General features: G+C 41.8%; 2 protein-coding genes across 2 annotated transcripts; one reads left to right on the top strand and one right to left on the bottom strand.

Moving 5' to 3' along the window:
- Positions 1–3415: 3415 nt before the first annotated feature.
- ccnyl1 (cyclin Y-like 1) lies at positions 3416–18419 on the top strand. Its single transcript, XM_053626693.1, has 10 exons — positions 3416–4521; positions 9226–9300; positions 10399–10433; positions 12059–12159; positions 13240–13275; positions 13391–13442; positions 13878–13997; positions 15280–15446; positions 17710–17872; positions 18026–18419. Exons 1-10 carry the CDS (start codon positions 4368–4370, stop codon positions 18140–18142), a joined length of 1020 nt encoding a protein of 339 aa, XP_053482668.1. The 5' UTR covers positions 3416–4367; the 3' UTR covers positions 18143–18419.
- A 461-nt stretch (positions 18420–18880) lies between these two features.
- fzd5 (frizzled class receptor 5) lies at positions 18881–24398 on the bottom strand. Its single transcript, XM_053626690.1, has 2 exons — positions 22529–24398; positions 18881–22389 (listed from the first exon to the last, which is right to left on the bottom strand). Exon 2 carries the CDS (start codon positions 22112–22114, stop codon positions 20369–20371), a length of 1746 nt encoding a protein of 581 aa, XP_053482665.1. The 5' UTR covers positions 22115–22389; positions 22529–24398; the 3' UTR covers positions 18881–20368.
- Between the last annotated feature and the right edge of the window lie 1822 nt (positions 24399–26220).

Here is a 26220-nt window from a genome sequence, read left to right as displayed (position 1 = left end):
TCACGTTTACTGTACATCCTCCCAAGAAGTTAGGTCCGTTATCACTTACGTTATGCCATGGTCTGTCTGAATACTCGATTCGTTCCAGTTAGTTTAATCACCGTTCTAAATTAATATGCTGCCTATAAACAGCTGTAACCATAGTAACATACAGTAGTTAAACTCGCAGCTTCATTATTAGTAGAGACGTGGCACAGACGCAGGTAATTCTCGCACGCACAATCTCTCTAATAACTATTTATTATAATTCATTCCAATGAATGTAATCATATCTCAGTACTTTATATCTGCGTATTATTTCGAGCGGGCAGAATTGTAGATCTAACGACCCGTATATCAAATAACTAACGAAAATTAACCGTTATTTTTATCCTTTCAGTGAAATTTTGCTCGTCGATGCTGGAAAGTGACCATGATGTAAACGGGATAATCCAGCTTCACGTCAGGTGGTTCTTTGCCTCCACTTCGTGTATTAAAATCGTGTAATGCACACCTAGCCGTGGATTATCCCTTACTTATAACAGCTATAAACCGTCGTTCCATCACCAGCCTCTCCTTTTTTTCTCTCTTTCTTGTACTTACTAAAGACAAAAAAAACATGCAGCTTGTCATGTTACTGACAAATGTCCTTCATTCTGAAGGCTTTCCAATGTCTGAAAGCTTACAGTGTTTCCTCTAACCGACTCTAAATAAGCATCTCCTCAAAGAAAACTTCAACGCATCAACAGTACACACGTTTTTTTTTTTTTTTTATCCTTTTATGTGGAGCATCTGCCGTGTAAGTCCCCATAATAGTTACTACAAAACAGAGATAAAGTGCATTAATATAAACCTTTGATTTGCCTCCTGTCAGTGCTGCTCTTATATATAATAAATCAACACCTCCGGAATTCAACAATACTGTGGTGTAATATAATAAATCAAAGCTGGTTTCATCTGGCACTTCTCGCTGGTTTGCACCCAGTAATGCCATTTACCACAACATCAATTTGATTTGAAGTAGAAATTCATCACAGAATACAACGACAATGAGAGCACAATGATCCAGTAAGTAAAAAAAAAAAAAAAAAACAAAAAATAAACAAAAACAGAAGACAACCAGAACATTCATATTGTACTTAACCCTTACTGTTTTACCCAAGAAGCATAACTCTGATACTATACCAAAGTTTGTGTTTGATCAAGGAGCTACAAACCCATTAATACGCTGCCCCAGTTGACTTTCTGCCCACAGTGTCATTTGTGTCACCGTATTCAAGTAATCTCTCACCAGCAAGCTTTCTCCATACAGATTTGAACGCTCGCCCAAAAAAAAAAAAAAAAAAAAAAAAAAAAAGCATATGCAATTTGACACAGGACACCTTGAACCTGATCTCCTCCACAAAACCAATTATTTTCTGACAGGTGAACACTCTGAAGCTCCCTGAAGCCTGCAGCTACAGCTTCACCACTCTGCCCGAGAAACTGTTCAGTCCCTGCAGATAAAGATTAAATAACTGAACTTATTCTAGGATGAAGATGTCGCTTCTTATACATTTCACCGAAGGCATTTCTTCACTTCTCTGCGCTGATAATATAACGGGAAGTAGATTATTAATATTGGATTATAACCAGAACTTGTTTTAGGTCTTGATAGTGCGTGTGGGTTTTTTCTTCTTTTTTTCATCCAAATATGCTCCCTTTGCAATTTTTCTACACTTTGTAAAATGTAAACCCTTTGAAAAACCTTCTTATCTTTTAGCTTTAGTGGAAGAGCTGTTAAACCCCTTTTTATTGCCTTTATCGCTATTATAAGTAGGTCTTATTTAAATACGGTAATATCAAGAAGAGTTGAAAACAAATTAGATTACATTAGAATTGTGATCATCATGTGATTTTTTTTTTTTGGGGGGGGGGGTTGGTGTTATTTTAGGGGTTACTCAAACGTTGGTTTTAGTCACTGCTAATGTCATGCGCGTCATGACTTCACTGACTTTAGTGTCCCATTAAAAAAAAAAAACACTGGACACATCACAGATATTAATGGTCCAGCATATTTCTCAGGAAGTCATGGAACTGGCATTTAATTCCAGTCACATGTCTATCCTAGTTTTATTTATTTATATATTTATATATTTATTTATTTATTTATTATCAGATCTGTAGAATTAGATGTGGTTCAAAGCAGCACTAGTTGTCATTAAGCAGCACAGACAGACCTGATGATGGGGCAGCACAGGGACCAAAACGAGAATCAATGAGGTTGATAAGTTTGTCTGCATGACTATAAGATGTGTATATGAGCAATGCAGCAATGTGTGTGACTCAACATGTATCTACTTAATGAAGCCCAGACACAATAACATGGATGAATGGATGCTCATTATATGCACACTCATTATGCTACTTTAAAATTATTGAAAATGATTTTACGAGATGTAATAAAAAAAATTAAGGGCGCATGGTGGCTTAGTGGTTAGCACGTTCACCTCATACCTCCAGGTTCGAGTCCCGCCGGGGCCATGTGTGTGTGGAGTTTGCATGTTCTCCCCGTGCTGCGGGGGTTTCCTCCGGGTACTCCGGTTTCCTCCCCCAGTCCAAAGACATGCATGGTAGGCTGATTGGCATGTCTAAAGTGTCCGTAGTGTATGAATGAGTGTGTATGTGATTGTGCCCTGCGATGGACTGGCACCCTGTCCAGGGTGTACCCCGCCTTGTGCCCGATGCTCCCTGGGATAGGCTCCAGGTTCCCCGTGACCCTCAAAAGGAGTAAGCGGTAGAAGATGGATGGATGAATAAAAAATTAAGTGTTATCTTGTTAATTAAAGAAAACCATCACAGAAATTCTAACAGTTTCCACTACAAACACCATTATAAACCATCAGCTAGTCAATAAAACCATTTCAATTACCATAATTGATCCTTAATGGTATCCACTAGACATAACATGCCACCAATAGAAGGCAACAAATTACCAGTAGAGACCCCCAGGAAACATTACAGTTTCCATTAAAACCAATACAATTCCCATTATAACAATTAACACCATTACAAATTCTATAAGGGTTTCTACTTGGGGGTTTTTCAGCACGATAAGCAAAGGAGAACAATCTCTAATCAAAATATCAAAAACTTGTGTCTGGTTTAGAAAAAAATAGCAATGAGACGTTTTGGAGCCGAAAGAGTCGACTCTTATTAGTGAGCTGAGCCAAATGATGTGAATCAGTGAACAGAGCCGGGATCCCCATCACTACTACACACAGAAGACGGGTTTAACTGGAAAGATCCCTGTCCTGTATGTAGAGTTTCTGGGTATACGGGTGGGTTTCAAGCCAATGACCAGAACTTTTTGTTTTTGAGTGGCAGAGATTTCAGCCAATAACACACCATTCTGCGTTTGTTATGATTAGGCGGCCAATAGAAATTGATGGAATTTTAAAGGAGGCGGGTCCTGGTGGCTTCGGTGGCGGAACAGATGGCGGCGACGGGCAACGGATTGCGATACTGGCCGGTGGAGTGGAGGAGGGCATAACAAGACGGAACCTAAAGAAAAGACCCGGTGCGAGGATTTGAACTTCGAAAAAAAATAAGAAAAGAAAAGATACTGTTGATTTCTCGCAGCTGGAACAGCGGGAGTTTGTCCATTCATTTGTTCCGGAGCGGAAGAGCAGCCCGTGGACGGTGTTAGAGCCGAGGCCTCGGCACTGAGACTCGGGAGGGGCGGGGGGATCCGGAACTGAGCCCCGACTCTCTATCGGACTGTACCGGTTGAAACTGCCTGGTTTAGGAACGTATCGCTATATATCTGCTCTTCGCTAATTTACCTGTCCAAAGCGCTGCGACGCTCAGAACTTTACTGTCGAGTCAGTTAAAGGGACAGACTAGCCAGCTAGCTTGAAGGCTAACTGACCGCCCATTCAGAAATAATGAATAGTTAGCTAGCGGAATTAGCGTATAGGCTAAATGGATAACAATGGACAGATTAGCTAGTGACAGTTCAGAGAGCTGTGTGTGAAACTGATATGTAGCGCGCAGTTTTTATGGATCCTAGGATTAGACGGAAGCGGTAGGCAGTTAGCTGGATTAAGTTAGCCAGCTTTGTTTATCCCGAGTGCCGCGCGCACGCGCTCCCGTAACGTGTCCGAATGAGAGCGCGCACAGTCGCATTCACACGCCGGAGCCCCGCTGCTCGTGCTGGCCGGTTAGCGCAGTAAACTGTGTGTGTGTGTGTGTGTATATGTGTATATGTGTGTTGAGCGAGCACCGAGCCGAGTTTACCCGAAGCCCCGTCTCGCTGTGTTTTCAGATGAAGCACTGATGTGTGGAGTGAGCGCGGTGTGAATTTCACAGGAACTGGGTTTGGGGCTCGGCACTGAGCGCGGTGCATTATGGGGAATACAGTGTCTTGCTGCGTGTCTCCCAACGCAAGTCCGAAACTCCCGCGGCCCACCGAGCGCCTCGAGGACTACCCAATAAACGCGGACCTGAGTGAAGACACCGGGCCGTACCTGCAGCACATAAGCGACCGGGAACTGCCCGATGGTAGGTACTGATTTACCCCACAGGTCTGGTACTGATTTACCCCACAGGTCTGGTACTGATTTACCCCACGGGTCTGATACTGACTTACCCCACAGGCTCGGTACTGACTTACCCCACAGGGTCTGATACTGCCTTACCCCACAGGCTCGGTACTGCCTTACCCCACAGGCTCGGTACTGACTTACCCCACAGGGTCTGATACTGACTTACCCCACAGGCTCGGTACTGCCTTACCCCACAGGCTCGGTACTGCCTTACCCCACAGGGTCTGATACTGACTTACCCCACAGGGTCTGATACTGATTTACCCCACAGGCTCGGTACTGATTTACCCCACAGGCTCCGATACTGATTTACCCCACAGGTGCGGTGTTGATTTACCCCACAGGCCTGGTATTTACCCCAAAGGTCCCTTACTGATTTACCCCACAGGTCTGATACTGATTTACCCCACAGGCGCGGTGCTGATTTACCCCACAGGCTCCGATGCTGATTTACCCCACAGGCTCCGATGCTGACTTACCCCACAGGCTCCGATGCTGATTTACCCCACAGGCTCCGATGCTGATTTACCCCACAGGCTCCGATGCTGATTTACCCCACAGGCTCCGATGCTGATTTACCCCACAGTCTCCGATACTGATTTACCCCATAGGCGCGGTGCTGCTCGGTGCTGATTTACCCCCACAGGCGCGGTGCTGATTTACCCCACAGGCTCGGTGCTGATTTACCCCACAGGCTCCGATACTGACTTACCCGACAGGCTCTGTGCTGACTTACCCAACAGGCTCTGTGCTGACCTACCCGACAGGCTCTGTGCTGATTTACCCGACAGGCTTGGTGCTGCTCGGTGCTGATTTACCCCACAGGCTCCGATACTGATTTACCCCACAGGCTCCGATACTGATTTACCCCACAGGCTCCGATACTGATTTACCCCACAGGCGCAGTGCTGATTTACCCCACCGGTCCCTTCATTTTGGTTCAAATAATCCTGGCCAACATTTAACCTGTGTCGTAATATAAGTAACACATTCATACCATACAGCCTTAGTGTATATATTCTGGAGTCTTGTCAACTGTTCAGTTCTCGTGCTTGGTTCCTCTGACCGTCTCAGGTCATGTTTCGGATTACGGTTGAGGAACACACCGATATATTTTTTCTTCACCTGTGACTCGAAGCTCAAGTGGGTTCTGTTACTTAACAAAACTAACACCCAGCTCCCTGGAAACATCAGAATGTATGCTGTTAAAAATCACCTATAAGAGTGAGTTTTTATATGAAGACACATCTTTAGTTTCCTACCGGAGCTGTTTGCGGAATTTACGGCTGGGCTGTTTATTTGTCCCTACGAGGACATCCTGGACACCCCTGTAGAGGGGGATGCACATTCCTGACTCTGGGTTTCAGCATTGCATCTAAACACACGTTGCCGTGTGTGGGGCATTCACTAGTACAGTTGCTCTAGGTCTGTGTGATAAGGACATTCCAGCATGTTCCCCTGAGATAGCAAGAGAAGAATGGGAACGTACAGTGAGCCAGCCGAGACTCCCAAATATCTGTGCTATTCCCGACATTCCAGTGAAGTGGTGATGGCTACACCCTCATCCTCCATCCCTCCCTCTATTCTGTAGATTTGGCTGGAGTGGATATGTTAGATGGTACTGGACGTGGAAGGCAAACCCAGAGGTGAGCACTCGGCTACTAAGATCGGATACGAATCACAGAGTTTATTTATACGGTCGTCCAGCGTTGCCTTGGTGCAATTGAGAATGCCTGTTAATCAGAGTAGCATGCCCATACCCAGCATACCTTGCATGTTGAACTTGGGCATCTCTTCTTCTGCAAGAGTGCCCTGCTCCACCCCCCTGGGTTTATTTTTGACATGGAAGCATGGCACTCCCAGTTTAGCACGCTCAGCTGTTGGGGGATTGACCCTCTTTGAATGAAGTCAGCTGTGCCGGATACGGCTTAAGCATAAGGTTGTAGTCAGGCATTTGAACCAAAAATGTGAGTCCCATATGTGTTCATTAACAACACTGATAGGCCGTGAACCTTGCAGTATCAGTCATAAGAAACTAGCTTTCCAGATGCTGTGCTTTTGAGTCTTTGCTCTGTTCACATTGGAACAGTGGACACCACTAAATACAGGTGTGGATGGGGGAAGATGCGTCCTGGACTGGTGTGTGTCTTCATTACGTTTGTAACGTGAACTGTAAAGCATCCCAGACAACATCAAAAGACTGCAGAGTCACCAGTGTTTCCAGGTTTGCGGTTACTCCATTAAAATATGTCACTTTTTTTAGATTTGGGGTAACAGCCCTTTGGTCGGGTTTGTTTAAAGGACTGACTTTTTGAATCCCCAAACACTAACAGCATGTGGAAACATTCCTGCTACACATCGACTAAATGCAAACCAGCTTAGATTTTGTTTAGTACTTTTTACTTTCTTTTTGTTTCATCTCTCTTTTTGCTTGTGTGATTGGATAAGCAGAAGCTGCACACTATGCTGCACAATCAGACGACTGTATAAGTATAGCTTTTATTTAGCGATCTAAGCACCTGTCATTATGATTAGAAAATGTCATCCATGGGCTACTTGGGTAGGTTTTGAAGTGGAATCATGTGGCTTTTGACAGATTTGGCAACCCCGCAACTGACCATTTGATCAAAAGTCGTCACCGAAAAAACACCTGAGACAGCCTATTAAGTCTGAACAGTGCTTTAAATCAAACTGGGCTCTCCTTATTCAAGAAATCCAGGCTAAATATTTGAAAATGTCCCAAACCCTTTGCCTTGTTTGCCTTTGCAGAGATCAGAAAGTTAGCAAACAAACACCAAACAAGCACGCTAAGCTTGGATGCAAACTTTTCCAGCTGTGCGTCCCAGAGGAGCAGAGGTCAGCATTCTCCAGCGTTCTTTGACTGACGTGAAAGCCATCAGTGAGTGAATGTCATGCTAATAGACAGAGGAGATCGACCAAATATGCCAATATGCAGACTTTAATCTTCTTTAGGCTTCTTATTGGGTTATACTCTTGCTACTTAATCAGCAAGAGTTTGTATGTAGAAAAGTATTGAGAGGAATAATAATGCACGGATGGAGAAAGTAGTAAGAGTTCTAAAACCAGGGTTATGAGCTGTAATTGAAGCAGCTTCAGGGTCCTCCCTGTCCCTCCTTGTGGGGCAGTGGAGTCTTGCATAAATGATTTCCAAAGTGGTCAAATGACTCAAACTTGGCAAAACCAGCTGCATTGAGATGCTGCTATTTTACAGGTGCAAGGTGAGCTGTGATCATCTCTCTTCACACCACCACACTTGTGCCATGTAGTAGCCGTAACCTTTATAAACCAGGGGCCAGACATTCATTCAAGCACTTTATCCTGGTCAGGATTGGGGTGGATCCAGAGCCTATCCCGGGAATGCTGGATGGGACACCAGTTCATCACAGAATACCATGAACACACATTCACACACTCATTCATGCCTAGAATAGCCCGTCCACCCTCTGGAACAAAGAGAAACCCACATGGACACTGGGAGAGCGTGCAAGGAAACCTTCAACTGCTCAGTTGAATAAATGGACAAGGGCCTCTGCCAAATGCCGTAAATGTAATGTAAATGTCTCAGGTGGATTTGATGTACACTTGTATTTCTTGCTCATTTCCTGGTATGCGTGGTGTAGGAGGGCTGTAGAGAGTGATGGTACTGTGTTCTCCTCTGGTTCCACAATGCACCCGTTGTGTCGCCTTCCTCCCGTTAGTACCACGGCTCCGCTCCGTCCGTGTCTGCTCGGCCTGTATGACACGACATGACTTGGGCTCTGTCTCAAATCGCACTAAATACTTATAAGGCTCCAATTTAATTCTGCAATACATATCCAACTACGTTTTAATAGTCAGTCCATACAGGAGTCCGTGGAGTTTTTTTGTGATTGTTGCGGCCAAAAATGCTTTATTGCTGCGTGGTTTTGTTTTTTTGTTTTTTTAAATTTGTGAAGCAGGTTTTTTTTGTGCTTTTCTTATGGAAAGCTACTTGAATTGGTGAAATTGCAATTGCACAGAATAGTTTTGCATGGTCTCTCGCTGTGATGTTTGTTGGTAAATGAGACCTTTTTTTAGCTGTATCCGTGTGCGATGCTCATGAATCGAAGAGCAATTTTGAACAGTTACGAGCTCCCCAGAATATTGCTGCGTTTGCTTGATTTTTGCATTCATTTCTGCAGTTCGCAAAATCCTGGAGGACCTGTTCTAGTCTATATAGTCTTGGTATGATGGTCATTTCGAAAAATTACAAACCACCACAGCCTCTGAAGGCTTTGTATCTTTTTCTGTGTTGAAAAGTGTTTTAAGTGTCTGCTGTTCCTTATGTTATCTTGTTGCTCTAAAACAATATTCACATAGTAATATTCCAGTCTTGTCTCATTTCCCACATGGTCACACTACCTGCATTGAATGTACACTAGAAACGTATGTGATTTGTGCCATGAAGTGTTTTCTAGTGTATTACATTATGTTTCACAGAGTGTGTAACTTGGTCACCTTGGCATTTAAGTACTTTTGAAACTTTTAGAGAATGATTTATGTTGAATTTGAATGTTAACACTCTTGACTGAGAAATGCTTTCATCACGTTTTATTATGAAAGAATTTTTTACGTCTGTTATTTAACTTTGTCTTCTCCTTTTTTGTTTTTGTCTGTTTAGATCTAGCTTTAGAGTCCAATCCTTCAGACCATGCTCGTGCTAGCACCATCTTCCTCAGCAAGTCACAAACAGATGGTGAGTATCAGCAGTGATTTTGTGGGGTTTTTTTCCCCATTTACTCTCACTCTGATTATTATTTTCCTCTGTCTGTACACTGTATTGGCATATTTTATTGGCAGAAACAACATTTGGCTTGCAGAATTGGATGTTATCGAGTGTACAGGTCACTGAGGCACTTGACATTTATATTTCTTTCTTTCTCACCCAGATCTGGTCATCAAGATAAAAGACCATTTTAAGATATTGTTGCAAAAACATGAATGATATGTACCTTGGTTTACCTTTATATGATTTTGAGATTGCGACAGAGTTTCGCTTTGAAGTAACAGGGGCTTGTTGCTTAGGAAAATCTCACCTCCATTTTAAGCTGTAAATGTTGGTAATGTAATAGCGATATACAGAACATCTGCACGAGCTCACAGAGACCAGTCTGAACTCCATAGCTCAGCAATTTTGTCAGTAAAAAAAAAAAAATAATAAATAGTTTTAAAAAATTCTCCTTACATGCAATTGAATTAACAGACTGGGGTTAAAGTGTGTGTGTGTGCGTGTGTGTGTGTGTGTGTGTGTGTGTGTATATATATATATATATATATATATATATATATATATATATATATATATATATATATATATATATATATATATATATATATATATACAGAATCTCACAAAAGTGAGTACACCCCTCACATTTTTGTAAATATTTGATTATATCTTTTCATGTGACAACACTGAAGAAATGACACTTTGCTACAATGTAAAGTAGTGAGTGTACAGCTTGTGTAACAGTGTATTTGCTGTCCCCTCAAAATAACTCAACACACAGCCATTAATGTCTAAACCGCTGGCAAAAAAAGTTAAACAAGTGCACACAGTTTAGAAATAGAAAGCTCTGTGGCTGGGAGGGAGAATTTATTTAATCACAATTTAAATAATGTTAATGAAATAAATCCATACTGAGGGGATCTGTGTAATTTGTTTTATGGTTAAAGGGGTCCCTTGCTACAAAAAGTTTGTGATCCGCTGCTCTATACTATGTCTGTTTTTATACAAAATATAGTGACATTGGACTAAACACTAGTGACTCTTAACTTTTTTTCTTTCTTTCAGTCCGGGACAAGAGGAAAAGCAATCATATAAACCATGTAAGTCAGCTCAACGTACTGCACTCCCAGTGTACTCACTAGAGTTCGACCGTTTGATCAGTTAATCGACACCAATAACTGATTTGCTGGAATTATCGGTTATCTGCAAAAATCCACACCCATAGTTTTTCCCGGTTGCGTCCATTGCGGGAGCGGCTGACAAGAGTCCGTTGGCACTATACAGTACGACCGTGGCTTCTAGAGGCGAAATAAAAACGATCATTCTCTTGTGTTATTTGAAGTGTTTTTGATGAATTTTGGATGTCTCTATTTGGATTGTTACTTTTTGGTTCAGTTTGGATGCATATGTTTTATTTACTATATATATAATATGAGCAAAGAAGGCTGTGAAAAATTGTCTTTATTGTTTAGCCTTTTGATCTTTTTAAAAAGTTCACAAAAATACTCTGCTCTCATGGATATCAAACAATTGCAAACACAGCACAGGTTTATCCCAAAAAAATCTTTTTTAAATATAGGTTTGCAACAATCATTGGCACCGTTTTAGTCAATACTTTGTGCTAGCTCCCTTTGCCAAGATAACAGCTCTGAGTCTTCTCCTATAATGCCTGATGAGGTTGGAGAATACATGGCAAGGGATCTGAGACTGTTCCTCCATACAGAATCTCTCCAGATCCTTCAAATTTCACGGTCCATGCTGGTGGACTCTCCTCTTCAGTTCACCCCACAGATTTTCTATGGGTTTCAAGTCAGGAGACTGGGATGGCCATGGCAGGACCTTGATTTTGTGGTCAGTAAACCATTTTCGTTGTGATCCTTGGATATTTTTTGGCCACTCGAACCATCCTCTTCAGTGCGCTGAGACAATATAGACACACATCCTCTTCCAGGTTGATTCATAGCATTTCCAGTTGACTGGAACTTCTTAATTATTGCCCTGATGGTGGAAATGGACATTTTCAATGCTTGTGCTATTTTCTTATAGCCACTTCCCATTATGTGAAGCTCAACAACCTTTTGCCGCACATCACACCTATTCCTTGGTCTTACCCAATGTGATGAATGACTAAAGGAATTTGGCCTATGTCTTACCTCATATTTATACCCATGTGAAACAGGAAGTCATGGTTGAACAATTGCTTGTTTCTAGTCACCCAGGTGTACTCAAAAATGTAAAATATCAATGGGAATATACTTCAAATATATTTTTCTCATATGAATTCATAGGGGTACTGATAATTTTGTTGCACACCTATAATTAACAGTTTGGATAAACCTATGTTGTTTGCAATTGTTATCCATGAGAGCAGAGTATTTTTGTGAAATTTATTTATCAAAAGATTAAACAATAAAGACAATTTTTCACAGACCTCTTTTCTCATATTTGCCAAAGGTGCCAATATTAATGAAGGGCTGTGTGTGCATTTCATTTAAAAAAAAAAAAAAAAAAAAAGTACAGCAGATTTTCATGGTACAGTCATTGCTGTTTATTTTTGTAATAAAGTTCAGCGATGTTTTACTTTGAGTGTTGTATTTTCATTCAGTATCAGTTTTAGAAACTATCAGTTGGTTACTCGGTTATCAGTAAAACCCACTATCAGTCAACTTTTAGTACGCTAGTGAAACATCCTATATGTGTACTTAAGGATTGATTTTTGTCTTAGGTCTCTCCTGGTCCCCTCTCCAAAAAATACAGCTCCTGCTCGACAATATTCATCGACGATAGTACAGTCAGCCAGCCCAACCTGAAAAGCACAATAAAATGGTGAGTGTAATACCTGCAGTGTGTAGGCTTCCTTACTGCTAGCTGTCTTTATTGTTGATGTGGTATTTACTAGAGATAGTTTAAAAACATCCGATGATCAGGGCCGATTATATTCTGTCAATCAAAAGAGGGCAGAAAAAAACATGGATTTCGTGCTGTGTGTAAAGATGATGTCTCTTGTGTGGAATGATTTTTGTTTGTAATCTCTACACTGCTAAAATTTAACACCGGACACTGCAACAGTGAAGCGGGAGTTTCGGCGTCAGTCTAATTTAAAATAATAATTTGTCACGCTGAATTAAAGCACCAGTACACCGTTGAAAGATTTAAATGAAGATGAGGTGACAAAAAAAGTATGTATTGCACAGAAGAATATATTTGTAGAGTAGTATATTTCATATCCAGTTAATGTTAATATATAAAAAAGTTGATATTATCAACATATGATATTACGTTCATATTGTGTTTGTGGTGAGTGAACGTGAGACTAACAGGAGGTTTTTTAGAATTCAGTCAGTGTTAATATGAATTAATAACATTCAATAAGTTAATAAATTTTACTTTAATCTTCAGAATTTAGTTCATGTGTTAATGTTAGAGTAATGTGTTTTCTGTTTATGAGACCAGTTACTGTGAAACAACTTGTTGGAACAGAGAGAATAAAGTTTTAATTTGCATTTATTTCAGAATTGTGGAATTAATTATTATTTATTTAAAAGAAGGTTCAAAAGGCGGAACTATCAGTATCGGCTGAGAAATTTAGCATTGGTGTATCTCTAGTATTTATATATCGTGTGTGTGTGTGTGTGTGTGTGTGTGTGTGTGTGTGTGAGAGAGAGATAAAACAATTATGCTAAATTGCTGCTTTTTGTTACATGGTCCAGTCCACACAGTCACAATTCCCACAGATATAAAGCTAAACGCTGACTCTTTATAAACGTCCACGAACGAAAGAATACGATACAACAAGCCACAGTACAATTACTTATAAACCGTGCTGTATGAAAGAGAGTCGAATAATCACCTGCCTTGATGTATTGTGTAATATTTCTCTCTCTCTCTCTCTCTCTCTCTCTCCAGTGTTACTTTAGCAATATATTACCATATTAAAAACAGGTATGTCACTATTTATGCAGGGTTTTTTTTTTAATGAAATTGTGCTGTATTGTAGAAGTCTTGTGTACGGGATATTACAGTATTAATATGCGAATCTTCCCTTGCACATCTACAGGGATTCTGACAGATCACTGGACATATTTGATGAGAAGAAGCATCCTCTGTCTGTAAGTGCGTCCTCCCGTGAGCCGCTCCAGCGGGCTGGAGACTGACACGTGGTTTAGTTAGTTTGCTTGCACTCACTGAAAGTCAGCCTGAGATTACACTTTATCTCAATATGTGATATTTAAAGTAATATATCAGTACACGCGGCCAGGCAAGAAATAATCCGTCACTCAGCTCTTACAGCTCTTTTCACGGCTCATTTTCTCCAAGAGAAATTTTTTTTTTGGGGGGGGGGGGGGGGGGTGTGAGTATATTGGTTTAGTAGCAATGGTCCGTTAAGGTTGCTACACTTGGTTTTGCAGTTTAAAATGCAGCTTCATGATGCCTAGTGGTGTTTTATATAATGCGTCGCACATTTCTATTCCCTCAAACCATTACAAGGTGTTCATGAAATTCTTTATACATTAACATCTCTGTTTAAAATTCGACAACTGCAGAGGGAGCAAGTTCCTGATGACTACTCGCGCACAGACCCTGAACACAAACTGATCTACCGATTCGTCAGGACGCTGTTCAGCGCTGCTCAGCTCACCGCCGAGTGTGCCATCGTCACCCTGGTAAGAGTGGTAACAACATACAGCACACAGTCCAGGTACCAAATCACCAAGTACTAAATCGGCAGCGCAGCGAGTGTAAACAAGGAAGCGACGATAAGCACATAGTTACTGAGTAAACATACTGCGACAGAGTATAAGAGAAACGCAGTGGGTGTGATATGAAGCAGAGAATCGGCTTATCACACGAGTGTGTCATATTAAACCTTTCAAACCCGGTTTAGTCCACTAGTCGGGTTAGTTCCGTCATTATGGAAACGCAGTTGAAATTGTGCTGGACTGCTTGCACAGGCTTGGTATCAGTGCAGTTGTACGGTCATGTGATCTTTCATGGAGAACACAGCCAGTATTCGAGAGAAACTTTCACGCACACATTATCATACAAAGATACCCTGAGGTGTTTTTAGCACCTTGGCATCAAACGTTGTTCTGGAGGCGATATAAATAAACGCAGAATGTATGATTTCAGTACACATTACTGGAGGGAGAATCTGTCTACTGAGTGTAATAGGTTTGTAGTGTTATAGACAGCAGAAATCACACAGCTTGATGATTTCATATGAATTTCAAGTAGACCGAGAACAAACCTGGTTAATTATACACCACTGAAGGGTTTGTTGTTTTTGTTTTTTTAACCTGTGGATGCAACTTTTCATTTCCAGAGAAAGGTAAATATTTACACCTAAAGAAGCTGTCCACAAATCAACTTTCTTTACGAACAAGCAGTTATGGTTTTGTGTTCTGTATTTTAATAGGTGTTCTAGCTATTTCTTTTTAAACGGTTGCTTCTGATGTCCACTAGAGGGCAGCAGATTGTCATTATCAGAGCAGGTCAGCTTGTCTCAAAACAAGAAACTAGACACACAATAATGTTCTTGTCTACACGGTGTCTCCACAGTCGGCAACTAATGGGAATATGCTGAGCATACACGTGGATCTGAATATGTTGACAAAATCCGCATAAAATATGATGCAGCAGCAGAGAAAATGCATAGAGCGTAAGGGATCTTGCTCAAGAACTGCATATGGCAGTGATTAGATAGTCAGATGGGCACGCTTATGGTTAGAGCTCTCCAGGAACAGGGTTGGTGACCCCTGATGTAGAGCATAATTTGTAAAAAAAAAAAAAAAAATACATTACGTACATCGTTTTATTTTACGCTCATTGGTTACCGATTTTTCCGCACGTCCTGTAGTTGTTCGAGTCACACTAATAGCAAGTTAGTAGAGTTAGTCTAGGGGGGGACGAGAGATGCTGTGACGCTGTGTTCACTACGTGCTGCAGGTGTATTTGGAACGGCTGCTGACGTACGCTGAGATGGACATCTGCCCGTGCAACTGGAAGAGAATCGTCCTGGGCGCCATCTTACTAGCCTCCAAAGTCTGGGATGATCAGGCCGTGTGGAATGTAGACTACTGCCAGATCCTCAAAGACATCACTGTTGAAGACATGTGAGTGTGTGTGTGAGAGAGAGAGAGAGAGAGAGCGAAGGAAGAGGAGAGGAAGAGGTGGTACACTGTGAAGTGTGTTATTACATGCACTGTGTAACCCTGCTTAGATTTTCAGATAAAACAATAAAAAAACCATTGATGTGTGTTACCATGACTGTAAGCATAATTACAGTATGATCGAGAGTGGTGCGTGCGTGTGTGTGTGCATGTGTGCGTGGAGCTGAGGGCTTGTACTAAGTCACACAGGCACACCCACCAGCCTCTCATCATTTTGTGCCATGCGGTATAAAGCAGATGTACCAGACATTCCTTATTACTGACTATTATGAATTCTTGGCAGCATTTTACTAAAATGGGCAAAAATTCCATTATTTAAAATTTCCTTTAGCGATGTATTGCACAATATTTCCTTGAAGAAATTATCATAAGCACTTCTGTTTCTAAATGGAGAAATATTTGAAATAAATGATTGGCACCTGTAATATCTTTTTCTTACAATTCTTGCAAACGCTTTTGTCCACTTCCTCTTTTTATAAATATGGGATCAAAATGAATTACAGTTAGTATTTGCTTGCATACCTTGTTCTCGGTTTTGTGTGTATGTGTGCACGCGCGCGAGGCCATGTCCCCGTTCTCCTCTGCACCATAGCCCTGTGCTTTGTCGGCTCTATTTTCATCCTGTCTATTGAAGTTGGCTTTGTGAGTCTCTGTGCCGGTTGGACTCGAGTGCTCTCAGCATCCCTACATAATGGCCCAGGCTCTCGCCCACTCCATTTGTTGCCCCTGGCGACCGGTAGCCCCCTCGCCCTCGCTTTCTTTCCGTACTGCCCCGCGTACCTTTTTCCCTGAAGCATCCGGGCCACTGTCTCCACGGCGACAGGCTCACCACTGTCTCTCAGAAGTGCGGAGATGATGAGAGAGGAAAGAGCACACGTGATGAGGAGTGGGGTGGGGGGGACGCTGCAAAATTTGCTTTATCATCTGTAGAGTTTGTAACGGACAGTGAAGTGAGTGTGAAGGATTTGTTTTCCAGCTCATGGCAACTGGACAAAACATCGCATAGCATAATCTCTCGAGTTCTGACTGGTGCTTTTTAAGTGTCAGAATGAACTCTTCGAGCCACCACCCTTCAGAGAAGTGCTTTTTCCCCACTAACATTTATGCACAAAGGCATATTTAGCTGAGGAGTTGAATCAGGAGTGGTAAATAAAATGTAGTGTGAAACTCCATACAGGACTGGCTCTGACACACTGGAGATTTTGTGTAATCCTACATGCATAATCATGACAGGAGCGGAAAACTGAAGTGGTATAAATGTTACAGAACTAACATTTAAAGGAATCATTTGGTGAGAAAAATCAACTCGACAGTATTTGATCCCTTTAGTCCAGTCGACATGTTTAGTGTATAGTGTCACGTTGCTTCGTTTAGATTTTCACTGGAGCTATATGGATAACGTAGTACTGAAAGTCTCTCTCACCTCAAAACATCTCTGTAAATTTCTGCCTCAAATTCTGCCTTCATTGGTCCAAGTCAGTGTTTCTCAACCGGAGTGCCGCAGCGACCCTGGGGTGCCGTCTGATGAGAGCAGGGGTGCCGTGTAAAAATCCTTCAAACATTTATAAAATGTGTATAAAACGTTTATATATATATATATATATATATATATATATATATATATATATATATATAATATAGAGAAATATCTGATGTCTGAAATAATAACACAGACACAGAAATAATAAGACAGACACACACATAATAATAATAATAATAATAATAATAATAATAATAATTTAAATATAAAAATAATTCCCTCGACCCCCCCTCACTGTCCTGTCAGCATCAGTATGCGTAACGTATGCGTGTGTTTTGTCCTAATAATTAGCATGTGACGATGTGTGTGTAGTGCAAAAGAATATGGACAGATGTCTTAAAAGAAAAGATCCAGATGCTTCTGGACCATCAACTTCATCCTCATGTAGCTAACGCTGTCTAGCATTAGTGTTTGTGTAGGGTGCCACAAAATGTAAAAAAAAAAAAAAAAAATTTAACACTTTAAATTCCAAACACTTACATGTTGGTTACAGTAACCTTGTAGCTCCAGTGCAAAGTTAAAGATTCCGACATGTTCTGGTTGATTGACCGTGCTGTGTGTAAGTGGGAAATTGTGCAAATTGTATATAGTTTTTTTTTTTTTTTTTTTTTTTTTTTTTTACTTTTTTTCTAACTCTCACATCTTCTCTTCAACCCTTTCATCCAGGAATGAGATGGAGAGGCACTTCCTGGAGCTCCTGCAGTTCAATATCAACGTTCCGGCTAGCGTCTATGCCAAGTATTACTTTGATCTGCGCTCGCTGGCAGACGACAACAACCTGAATTTCCCGCTGGAGCCTCTGAGCAACGAGCGCGCTCAGAAACTCGAGGTAAGGAGCAGTCAGTCAATTCAAGCCACCTGTTACACACTCGGCTTGCTGATGAGGGGCGACTAAACTAGTACTAGCTAAGCGGAACGTGTGTGTGTGTGTGTGTGTGTGTGTGTGTGTGTGTCTGTGTGCTTTTGGTCGTTTCTGGTGCAGGCGATCTCCAGACTGTGTGAGGATAAGTACAAAGATCTGAGCAGAGCCGCCATGAGGAGATCCTTCAGCGCTGACAACCTGGTGGGGATCCGCAGATCCAACGCCGTGCTCTCCTAGACCACGTCCGCTCGTGTTCCCTCGGTCACGATCATAACCCACTCGACCAGTCTCCTTCCTGTCCTCCGGTACAGATCTCTCACCGGCGTCGTCCCCTGCGACAACCCCACGACATGTCTACATCGAAACAGAAACTGACTCGAGAGTTTTGTTTTTCTTTCTCTTTTTTTTGTTGCTTTTTGCTTACTATGTAGGCTACTAGCTGTGAAATTTGTCAGTTTTTAATTGAAATCAATTGCAGATGGAGTATTTTAAATAAACACTAATCATGTAAAAATGTTTTCCTGTTTAAACGTGCAGGTTACTGAAGCTGCACGATCGAATGTTACTTCATATATCAGAATATAACGTGACCGGACTGATGGTTTACGTAGTTATAGGGCTGTGTGAATTTCCGATAAAAAGGAAGTTTTTGCGTCTGACCCGTGGTTAACCAGAACGCTCATAAAACGTTCCTACAATACTGGCACGCTGCCGTCGAGCCCTGTGGCAGCAGAGGGACGCGTACGGAAAACCACTTCATGCACGTACGCGTGTTTCTCTGTGAATGAGAGAAATGCACTAAACCTTTTGCAACATCTCTGTGATCTATTAAACACACTGTGGCTCTTGTACCGCAAATCAAGTGGCTGAAGCAGTTCACAGCTCTTACGTCCTTAGAAACGTCAGTACAAGTGACTGGAAGCCAACAAAATATTTAAAAATGGACATTAAAACAGGAAACACAAGGAGTTTGGTTGAAGACGACAATCTGGAAACCACTGCTCACAGATTGCTCCACAGTTTTATTCTCTACAGATAAGAGAAACCAATGAAACACAAAAAAACCACTCCAATTTTTCATAAATATCTAAATCTTCTTTAAAAATCTCAGCAATGAATTGACATTTTGTTTAAGAAAAAGTATTTACACACAGCCAGAGTGTAGGCTGTGAAAAAGAGAGGGAAAAAAAAATGCCCATTACATGATTTACACACAGAGGGCAAAACAAATATGTACACTCTCAGAAACATGAAACGACAGTGCTGTCGGATCAGACTCGTATTATCTGGACAGTCAGAACAAAGTTAAGCAGCAGAATGCAAAAGACTTGAGAAAAGTCTATGGCGTCTGGACCGTTAAATTAACAATTTTGTAGTAAGAGAACCCTAAAATTCTAAGGTTACCACTTTTGAGTGATTTATAAGTACAAATGTTTACTCAGATCTACAACCGCTTCATGAGACATCGCGCGCGCACACACACACAGGGGATAGGCTCTGACAGGAGAAGCGACCAAATCTATCAGAAGTATGTAAACTGTAAAGTGATCTACGTCTGATTTATGATCTTAAAGTCCAGCTTAACTAAATGTATTTTAATGACATGACAGAATATAAAATGACCACTAGGTGGGTGTCAAGTTTAGTGCTGTCAAGTCCATCAGCGAACCGTCTCGAGTTTTCTGCTCAACTTCTGTTTCAGGATTGATATGGTTTGTCTAATCGCACATTTTCTGGGACAAAACTTCTACAGGATGTTTTAGATTTATCTTCGGCGTATACTGAGTTCATCTTGTAGAGCCGACTGATGGCAAACCCTGCACGAAAACACATTATGCTGTGGAATCAGTAAACTTAACTGCTCGTCCTGCCAACGTGTGTGAGCTCGAGATACCCGTAGACACTGTATTACATGACAGACTTAACATTTTCCGCTGTTGTCGTCGTGTCCCCCATTCCCCCACACAATTATATACAGAAGGTTTGGGTGTATTTCCGAACAAACTCACCACAGCACTTATCGTTTACCAGCAAAGCACATTTCATGATTGGGCGTGGAATTTCAAATTCAACAAGGTCTCAATAGAGTGAAAATATTCCACCTCTGGTTTCCATTATAAAAGCACAAACACACACAGCTGGGGCATTCTCTGTGGAACACAATGTGAAAGGAACAAATATCTACATACACAAATAAATAACATGCCCACAACAAGTGTTAGGTAGGACAGAGTGTCTTGTAGTTCCTGTGGGGGATTTTTTCTTCTTCTTCCAGCATTGCTTGAGCCAGGAGTTCATTCTCCAGTTAATTCCTTAATTGTTTTTCTTCCTCTCTTCCATCCAGAATCTAAAATCCGTTTTCGATTTTATCCGCACACGTAGAACCGAAGGTCTTGGCAATTTAAGGGACAAGACAGCAGCTTGTTATGATCCTTCATGTTAAATCCAGGTGGACCCGTTTGCTCAGACATGAGACGGTGGAGCAGATTTGTGGTAGGATCCGGGCGGTGCTGATCCGGCTCGAGCAGTCAGTGCCGTGCTAGCTTCACTGTACATAGAGGAAGCTGATGCAGGTGGCTTTCTGGCCCTGCAGGGGAAGCAGCGTGCAGCAAACCTCCGCCAGGACTCTACTGTCTTTCCTGACCAGATCCACACGCCAGAGGTGATTCCCACCACCAAGCACATGAAGTACTTCAGCATGAAGACTGCGTATTCAGGTCCAAGACCGAGCTGCTGGCGTTCGGAGGGGCAGGTACAGGCCAGTGCCTGCTCCCAGCCGGGCCGGTGGTGCTGCTCATAGACCAAGCACGCCACCACGATAGTGGCTGGCACAGTGTAGAGCACGGTGAACAGGCCAATACGAATCATCAACTTCTCCAATTTGTCCGTCTTGGTGCCACCCTGCTTGATGACACTGCGGATGCGAAAGAGCGACACGAAACCGGCCAGCAGGAAGAGTGACCCAGAGAAGAGGTAGACTACTAGAGGTGCTAGCACAAAGCCTCGCAAGCTCTCCAGACTCTGGTTGCCCACGTAGCAGATTCCAGCAACAGGGTCTCCATCTACGGAGCTGAGCGCCAGAACTGCAATAGACTTGACACTGGGCACCAGCCACGCTGCCAGATGAAAGTACTGCGAGTAGCCAGCGATGGCTTCATTCCCCCACTTCATTCCTGCGGCCAAGAACCAGGTGAACGACAGCACCACCCACCAGATGGAGCTGGCCATGCTGAAGAAGTAGATGAGCAGGAAGACCAGCGTACACAGAGCTGGGCCCGTGGTGTCGTACAGGATGTGCTGCTGGTCGCCAGAGCCACCGCACGCCACGCGTTCATGGCCCGCCAGCAAGCGCACAATGTAGCCCAGTGACACAAAGAGGTAGCAGGCGGCCAGGAAAATGATGGGCCGCTCAGGGTACTTAAAGCGCTCCATGTCTATAAGGAACGTGGCCACGGTAGTGAGGGTGGAGATGAAGCACAGTACGGACCACAAACCGATCCAGAAGGTTGTAAAAGCACGTTCATCCTGTGAGAAATAGGGCTGGTGGCAAGGAAGAGCACAGTTGGGCAGTGAGCCGGTTTGCACGTGGTTATACAACGGATGGGACTCTTTCTTGATCGGTACCAAAGGCTCGCGACAGCGGCACTCGCGATCGCACTTCTGAGGCGTGCTAGATTTGGCCGTGGATCTGTATCGGTTCGGGCCCTTGGGAGTAGGTTTGGGGAACGAGGGCGACAGAGTGGTGGTCTCACTATTGTTCTGATCCATGCACAGCCTGTCCGGGTCACCCAGCATGGGGAGCTGCTCACAGCTCATACGCTCAGGCCAGTCGAAACCATACTGGATCATGAGAGGTGAGCAGCCCTTCTTGGCCCTCTCACAGACGGAACGGCATGGTGGCAGAGGCTTTTTGTAGTCTGGGAGACAGATGGGGGTGTACATGCTGCAAAGGAAAAACAGCAAATCCGGAGAGCAACGTATCCGAACCAGAGGCCAAAACTGATGCACCTCTAACCCCACCTCATCCTGCGTGTCATGATTGAACTGGTTGGGCATGTAGGTGAGGTTGTAGCCAATGCCTTTGCACATGGGCACCGTGATGGGCTCACACACTATGTCCTTGGAGGCAGTGAGTGCCAGACGTGGCAGCTGTGAGACAAGCAAAGCAAGCAGCCGAAACACCACAGCAGAGGCAGGAGGCTTCCCCATGGTCAAATGTCCCTGGACTTTAGTCACAAATATTAGAGGAGACCAAAAATAATCAGGAAAGTTGGAATTTACTCTTTGAGTGTTTTCTCAGCTCGGGACCCTGTTTCTAATTTACGGCAAGCCTTCGGAAAGAAGAAATCCCTGAAGGAAACCGTAATTGTTCCAGCAGCATATCCACAGTCCACAGCGTCGTAAATCAGAGCTCAGTTTCATTCCAGACCCACAGTGCACTTTGCTCCAAGTGCGCGAGGACGTTTCACACACACACCATTCTCCTAAAAAAAAAAAAAAAACCCAATTACATCATTTCATCATTAAATACTCAAAACTTTAAGATTTTAGATTTCTTTGTTTTAAAAAAAAAAAAAAAATCCTTTCTTTTTTAATAATTGTTTGTGGAAGTTATTAACGTACCGGAAAGCAGCACATCCACACACTCCCTCCGCGGAGTAAATCATTCACCGCGCGCGCTGTAAAAAGTTCATTTTTCCCTTAACAGGTTTCAGCTAAGTGCAGTTTTAGGAGACAATTTCCTTTAGGCTTTCTTCCGGGTTCCCAGTAACAAGTGAAATAATCCAATATGGGCACAAACACTGGAGTTAAACCCACTGACCCTCTCCACAGCGCGGTTTATTCCTCACTGACGCCCCGCTTCACGGCAACAGGTTTCAGGTGCTTCTGCGTCTCTCTCTCTCTCTCTCTCTCTCTCTCTCTCTCTCTCTCTCTGTTTCTCTGTCTGTCTCTCTCTCTCTCTCTCTCTCTCTCTACTGGTGTCTAAATCTTTCTTGTTTAGCTCTACAAACCCGCATGACTCCACACGCATCACAAACCACTTTAGTTTCTTAATTTATTTTTAACTCAAAACTCGGTTTGAAACTGAACTCCCTCTCCTGTGCGTTGCCCCCGCGCGCTGCTCTGCGTGCTGCTGAGTCTGTGATTAGACTACTCAACAAAACCACGCCCACCACAAATGTAAACCACGCCCCTTGGCTACATGCCTTATCAGTTGGTTGTATGAGTAGAGCGAGATTGTCCGTTTTCTTTCTTGGCCCCGCCTTCTGACTAAATGCAACCAATCAGAATGAGGGAATCGTACAGGTGCCGTTGCGTTGTGCAGTTACCTTGGGCTTAATAATAATAATAATAATAATAATAATAATAACAACCACAACAACAAGGATACTACTACTACTACTACTAATAATAATAATAATAAAAAGAAGAAGAATATTAATATAATAATAATAATATTAATAATAATAATAATAAACAATAACAACCACAACAACAAGGATACTACTAGGTACTACTACTACTACTACTACTAATAATAATAATGACAATAATATAATAATAATAAGAAGAAAAAGAATATTATTAATAATAATGAGAAGAATCCCAATAACAACCATGACAACAATAAGAAAACTACTACTACTACTAGTAATAATAATAATAATAATTGATGCATTAAAATACATCTCAAATTTGTTACTTACAGAAAAAAAATCACGTGAAAGAATGCCTTAATAATGTGATTAAATAATGTTTGCTATTTATTCACATATTCTTATTTATGGCAATGTATTACATGTGAAATTCTTTAAAAAAAATAAAAATAAAAATAAATCTTTTGGGGCAGGAATTATACAAAGAAAGTAAACCAAGGATTTGATAGTTATTATAATACTAATACAGACAGGATGATGAAAACCAAAACTGTAAATAAAAAATATATTTGCATGTGTAATTCATCATAAACCAAAGAAGGACCACAGTATGTTTTAAACACACAAATATAACATATCATATTTACTGTATGTATCTTCTGATATGCTGAATTCAGAAGCTCCATCTCAGCTGCAGCTGCTGTGTCGAGATAAAGGAGTTTTGAAGCCAGTGCATACACGGCTGTGTGGGTTTGTTGGTCCAGGTCGAGATGTGTGATAAAAAGCTGAAGAGGGCTTCTGCTGCTTGCAGCGTGTCACACTGGTTCTTCTGTATTTACCTTCAAGGCCTGTTTAAGATGGACATGTGCAAACACTCACATAATGATGTCTAATGTAAGCTTAATTACACACACCTTGGAGAAAAAGAGAGACGGAGGAGCAGCCCTCTACACTGTTGCCCTGGAGATAGCGTCACCCTGGTGACCAGTGAGCATCCACTTTGATGCTCCGTTGGTCAAAGCTCTGAAGTTCAGAGGTCGCTTATATACAAACATAAGAGAGAGAAGGAACTGTTTTCAATTACTACCACTGATGTTGTATTCAAAACCTTTTCTCTCAGGTGCAGTCGATGGTCTGTCTGTGTGTGTGTGTGTGTGTGTGTGTGTGTGTGCGTGTGTGTGTATATATATATATATATATATATATATATATATATATATATATATATATATATGTCAAAAGTTTGGAGACACTTCACTGAAATGTTTCTTATGATCTTAAAAATCTTTTGATCTGAAGGTGTATGATTAAATGTTTGAAATTCATGTTGTAGACAGAAATATAATTGTGCCAACATATATTTATTTCATTAGAAAAATAACATTTTATTTACAAAAAAAAAATGTTTAAACTGATGACTCGGAGAGAAATATTCCGAAAAGCAGCCAATAAGTGTCCAGTGTAGGTGTGAACTCCTTTAATACTGTTTAAAAAGCACCTCAGGGAAATTCCTCAAGAAATCGGTTGAGAACATGCCACGAATACATTTCTGAAAATTCTAGGCAAAAAGGGGGTCTACATTTGAAGATGCTAAAATATTCAATTATTTTGATTTTTTTTTTTTTATCACAAAATAATTCCCATAATTCCACTTGTGTTACTCCAGAGGTTTGATGACTTTATTATTATTATTATAAAATGTTTAAAAGAAATAATAAAAATAAAGAATGAGTGTGTCTAAACTTTTGACTGGTAGTGTGTGTGTGTGTGTGTGTGTGTGTGTGTGTGTGTTACACAATGTAAGTTATGTATTTCTTGATTTAATGAGTCACATCATACTGAACTAAGATAGAAAAAAAACCTGGATGCTTTTCTAGATTCTGTGAAGTGTACCCAAGTGACTGAGCACCTTTCATAGTATGGAGTATGCTTAGGTAGGTGATAAATAACAGTGTTATCTGTTTGGTGTTGACCATACACTTTTTACACTACCCCACACACACACACACACACACATTTGATTTCAATGTCGTATCAAATTTCAGGTAGATTTTCAACGACGATTGAATGATTTCCGTTTTTCCTCATTCAGGGTTGTGGAGTTGTTTCTTATGGAGTATATGGAGACAGCTCAGTCACTGGGTAATCATTTACGTTACTGCAGCTAGAAACAGTCTACCTCTCAGCAGCCTCTTGTGTTTCTCTCTCTCTCTTGGAGTTAATAAGAAAGCTTGCTACAGAGAAACTGACCAATGAAAGTTGTGTTCTCCTTGGTTCTAAACTTAAAGGAACAGCTTTACCTCTGCCTATTACAAAGTCCTGACACTGGAGACTCCTTCCAGAATGAGCAAATGAATATAAAGCTGTTCTTTGTCTCCAGGCTGTCATTACTGTCAGAGCTGCTGTTCTAACTAATCAGATTCGAGGATCCAATCGTGCTGTGGTATAAATGTAATTACCAGAAGAGAAGGACAACTGTTATGAATGTCGCTTCAGTGTAGTTAAGCTTCGCAAGATATCTTCAGTGAGCACTTTATCCTGATTAGGGGGGCAGTGGATCCGGAGTCTATCCAGGTAACACTGGGCACATGGTGCGAGAATGTACCCTGAATGGGACAGCAGTCTATTGTAGAGCACTATGCATGCACACACACACACACACACACACACACACACACACACACACACACACACACACTCATTCATACATCAGAGCAATTTAGCTTAGTCATACAACCTACCTACATGTTTTTGGGAGGAGGGAGGAAACCAGAGAACCCAGAGGAAACCCACATAATGATAATGAGTCTTTATTTATCACATATACATTACAGCAGAGTGAAATGCTTTTCTTCGCCTACCCCAGCATGTCAGGAAGCTGGGGTCAGAGCGCAGGGTCAGCCATAATAAAGCGCCAATGGAGCAGAGAGGGTTAAG

The sequence above is a fragment of the Ictalurus furcatus genome, chromosome 6 (genome assembly GCF_023375685.1).
Source record: "Ictalurus furcatus strain D&B chromosome 6, Billie_1.0, whole genome shotgun sequence".
NCBI classification, from domain to species: Eukaryota; Metazoa; Chordata; class Actinopteri; order Siluriformes; family Ictaluridae; genus Ictalurus; species Ictalurus furcatus.
Note: the sequence above shows the minus strand (reverse complement) of the source record. Positions and strands in the feature narration are given on the sequence as shown.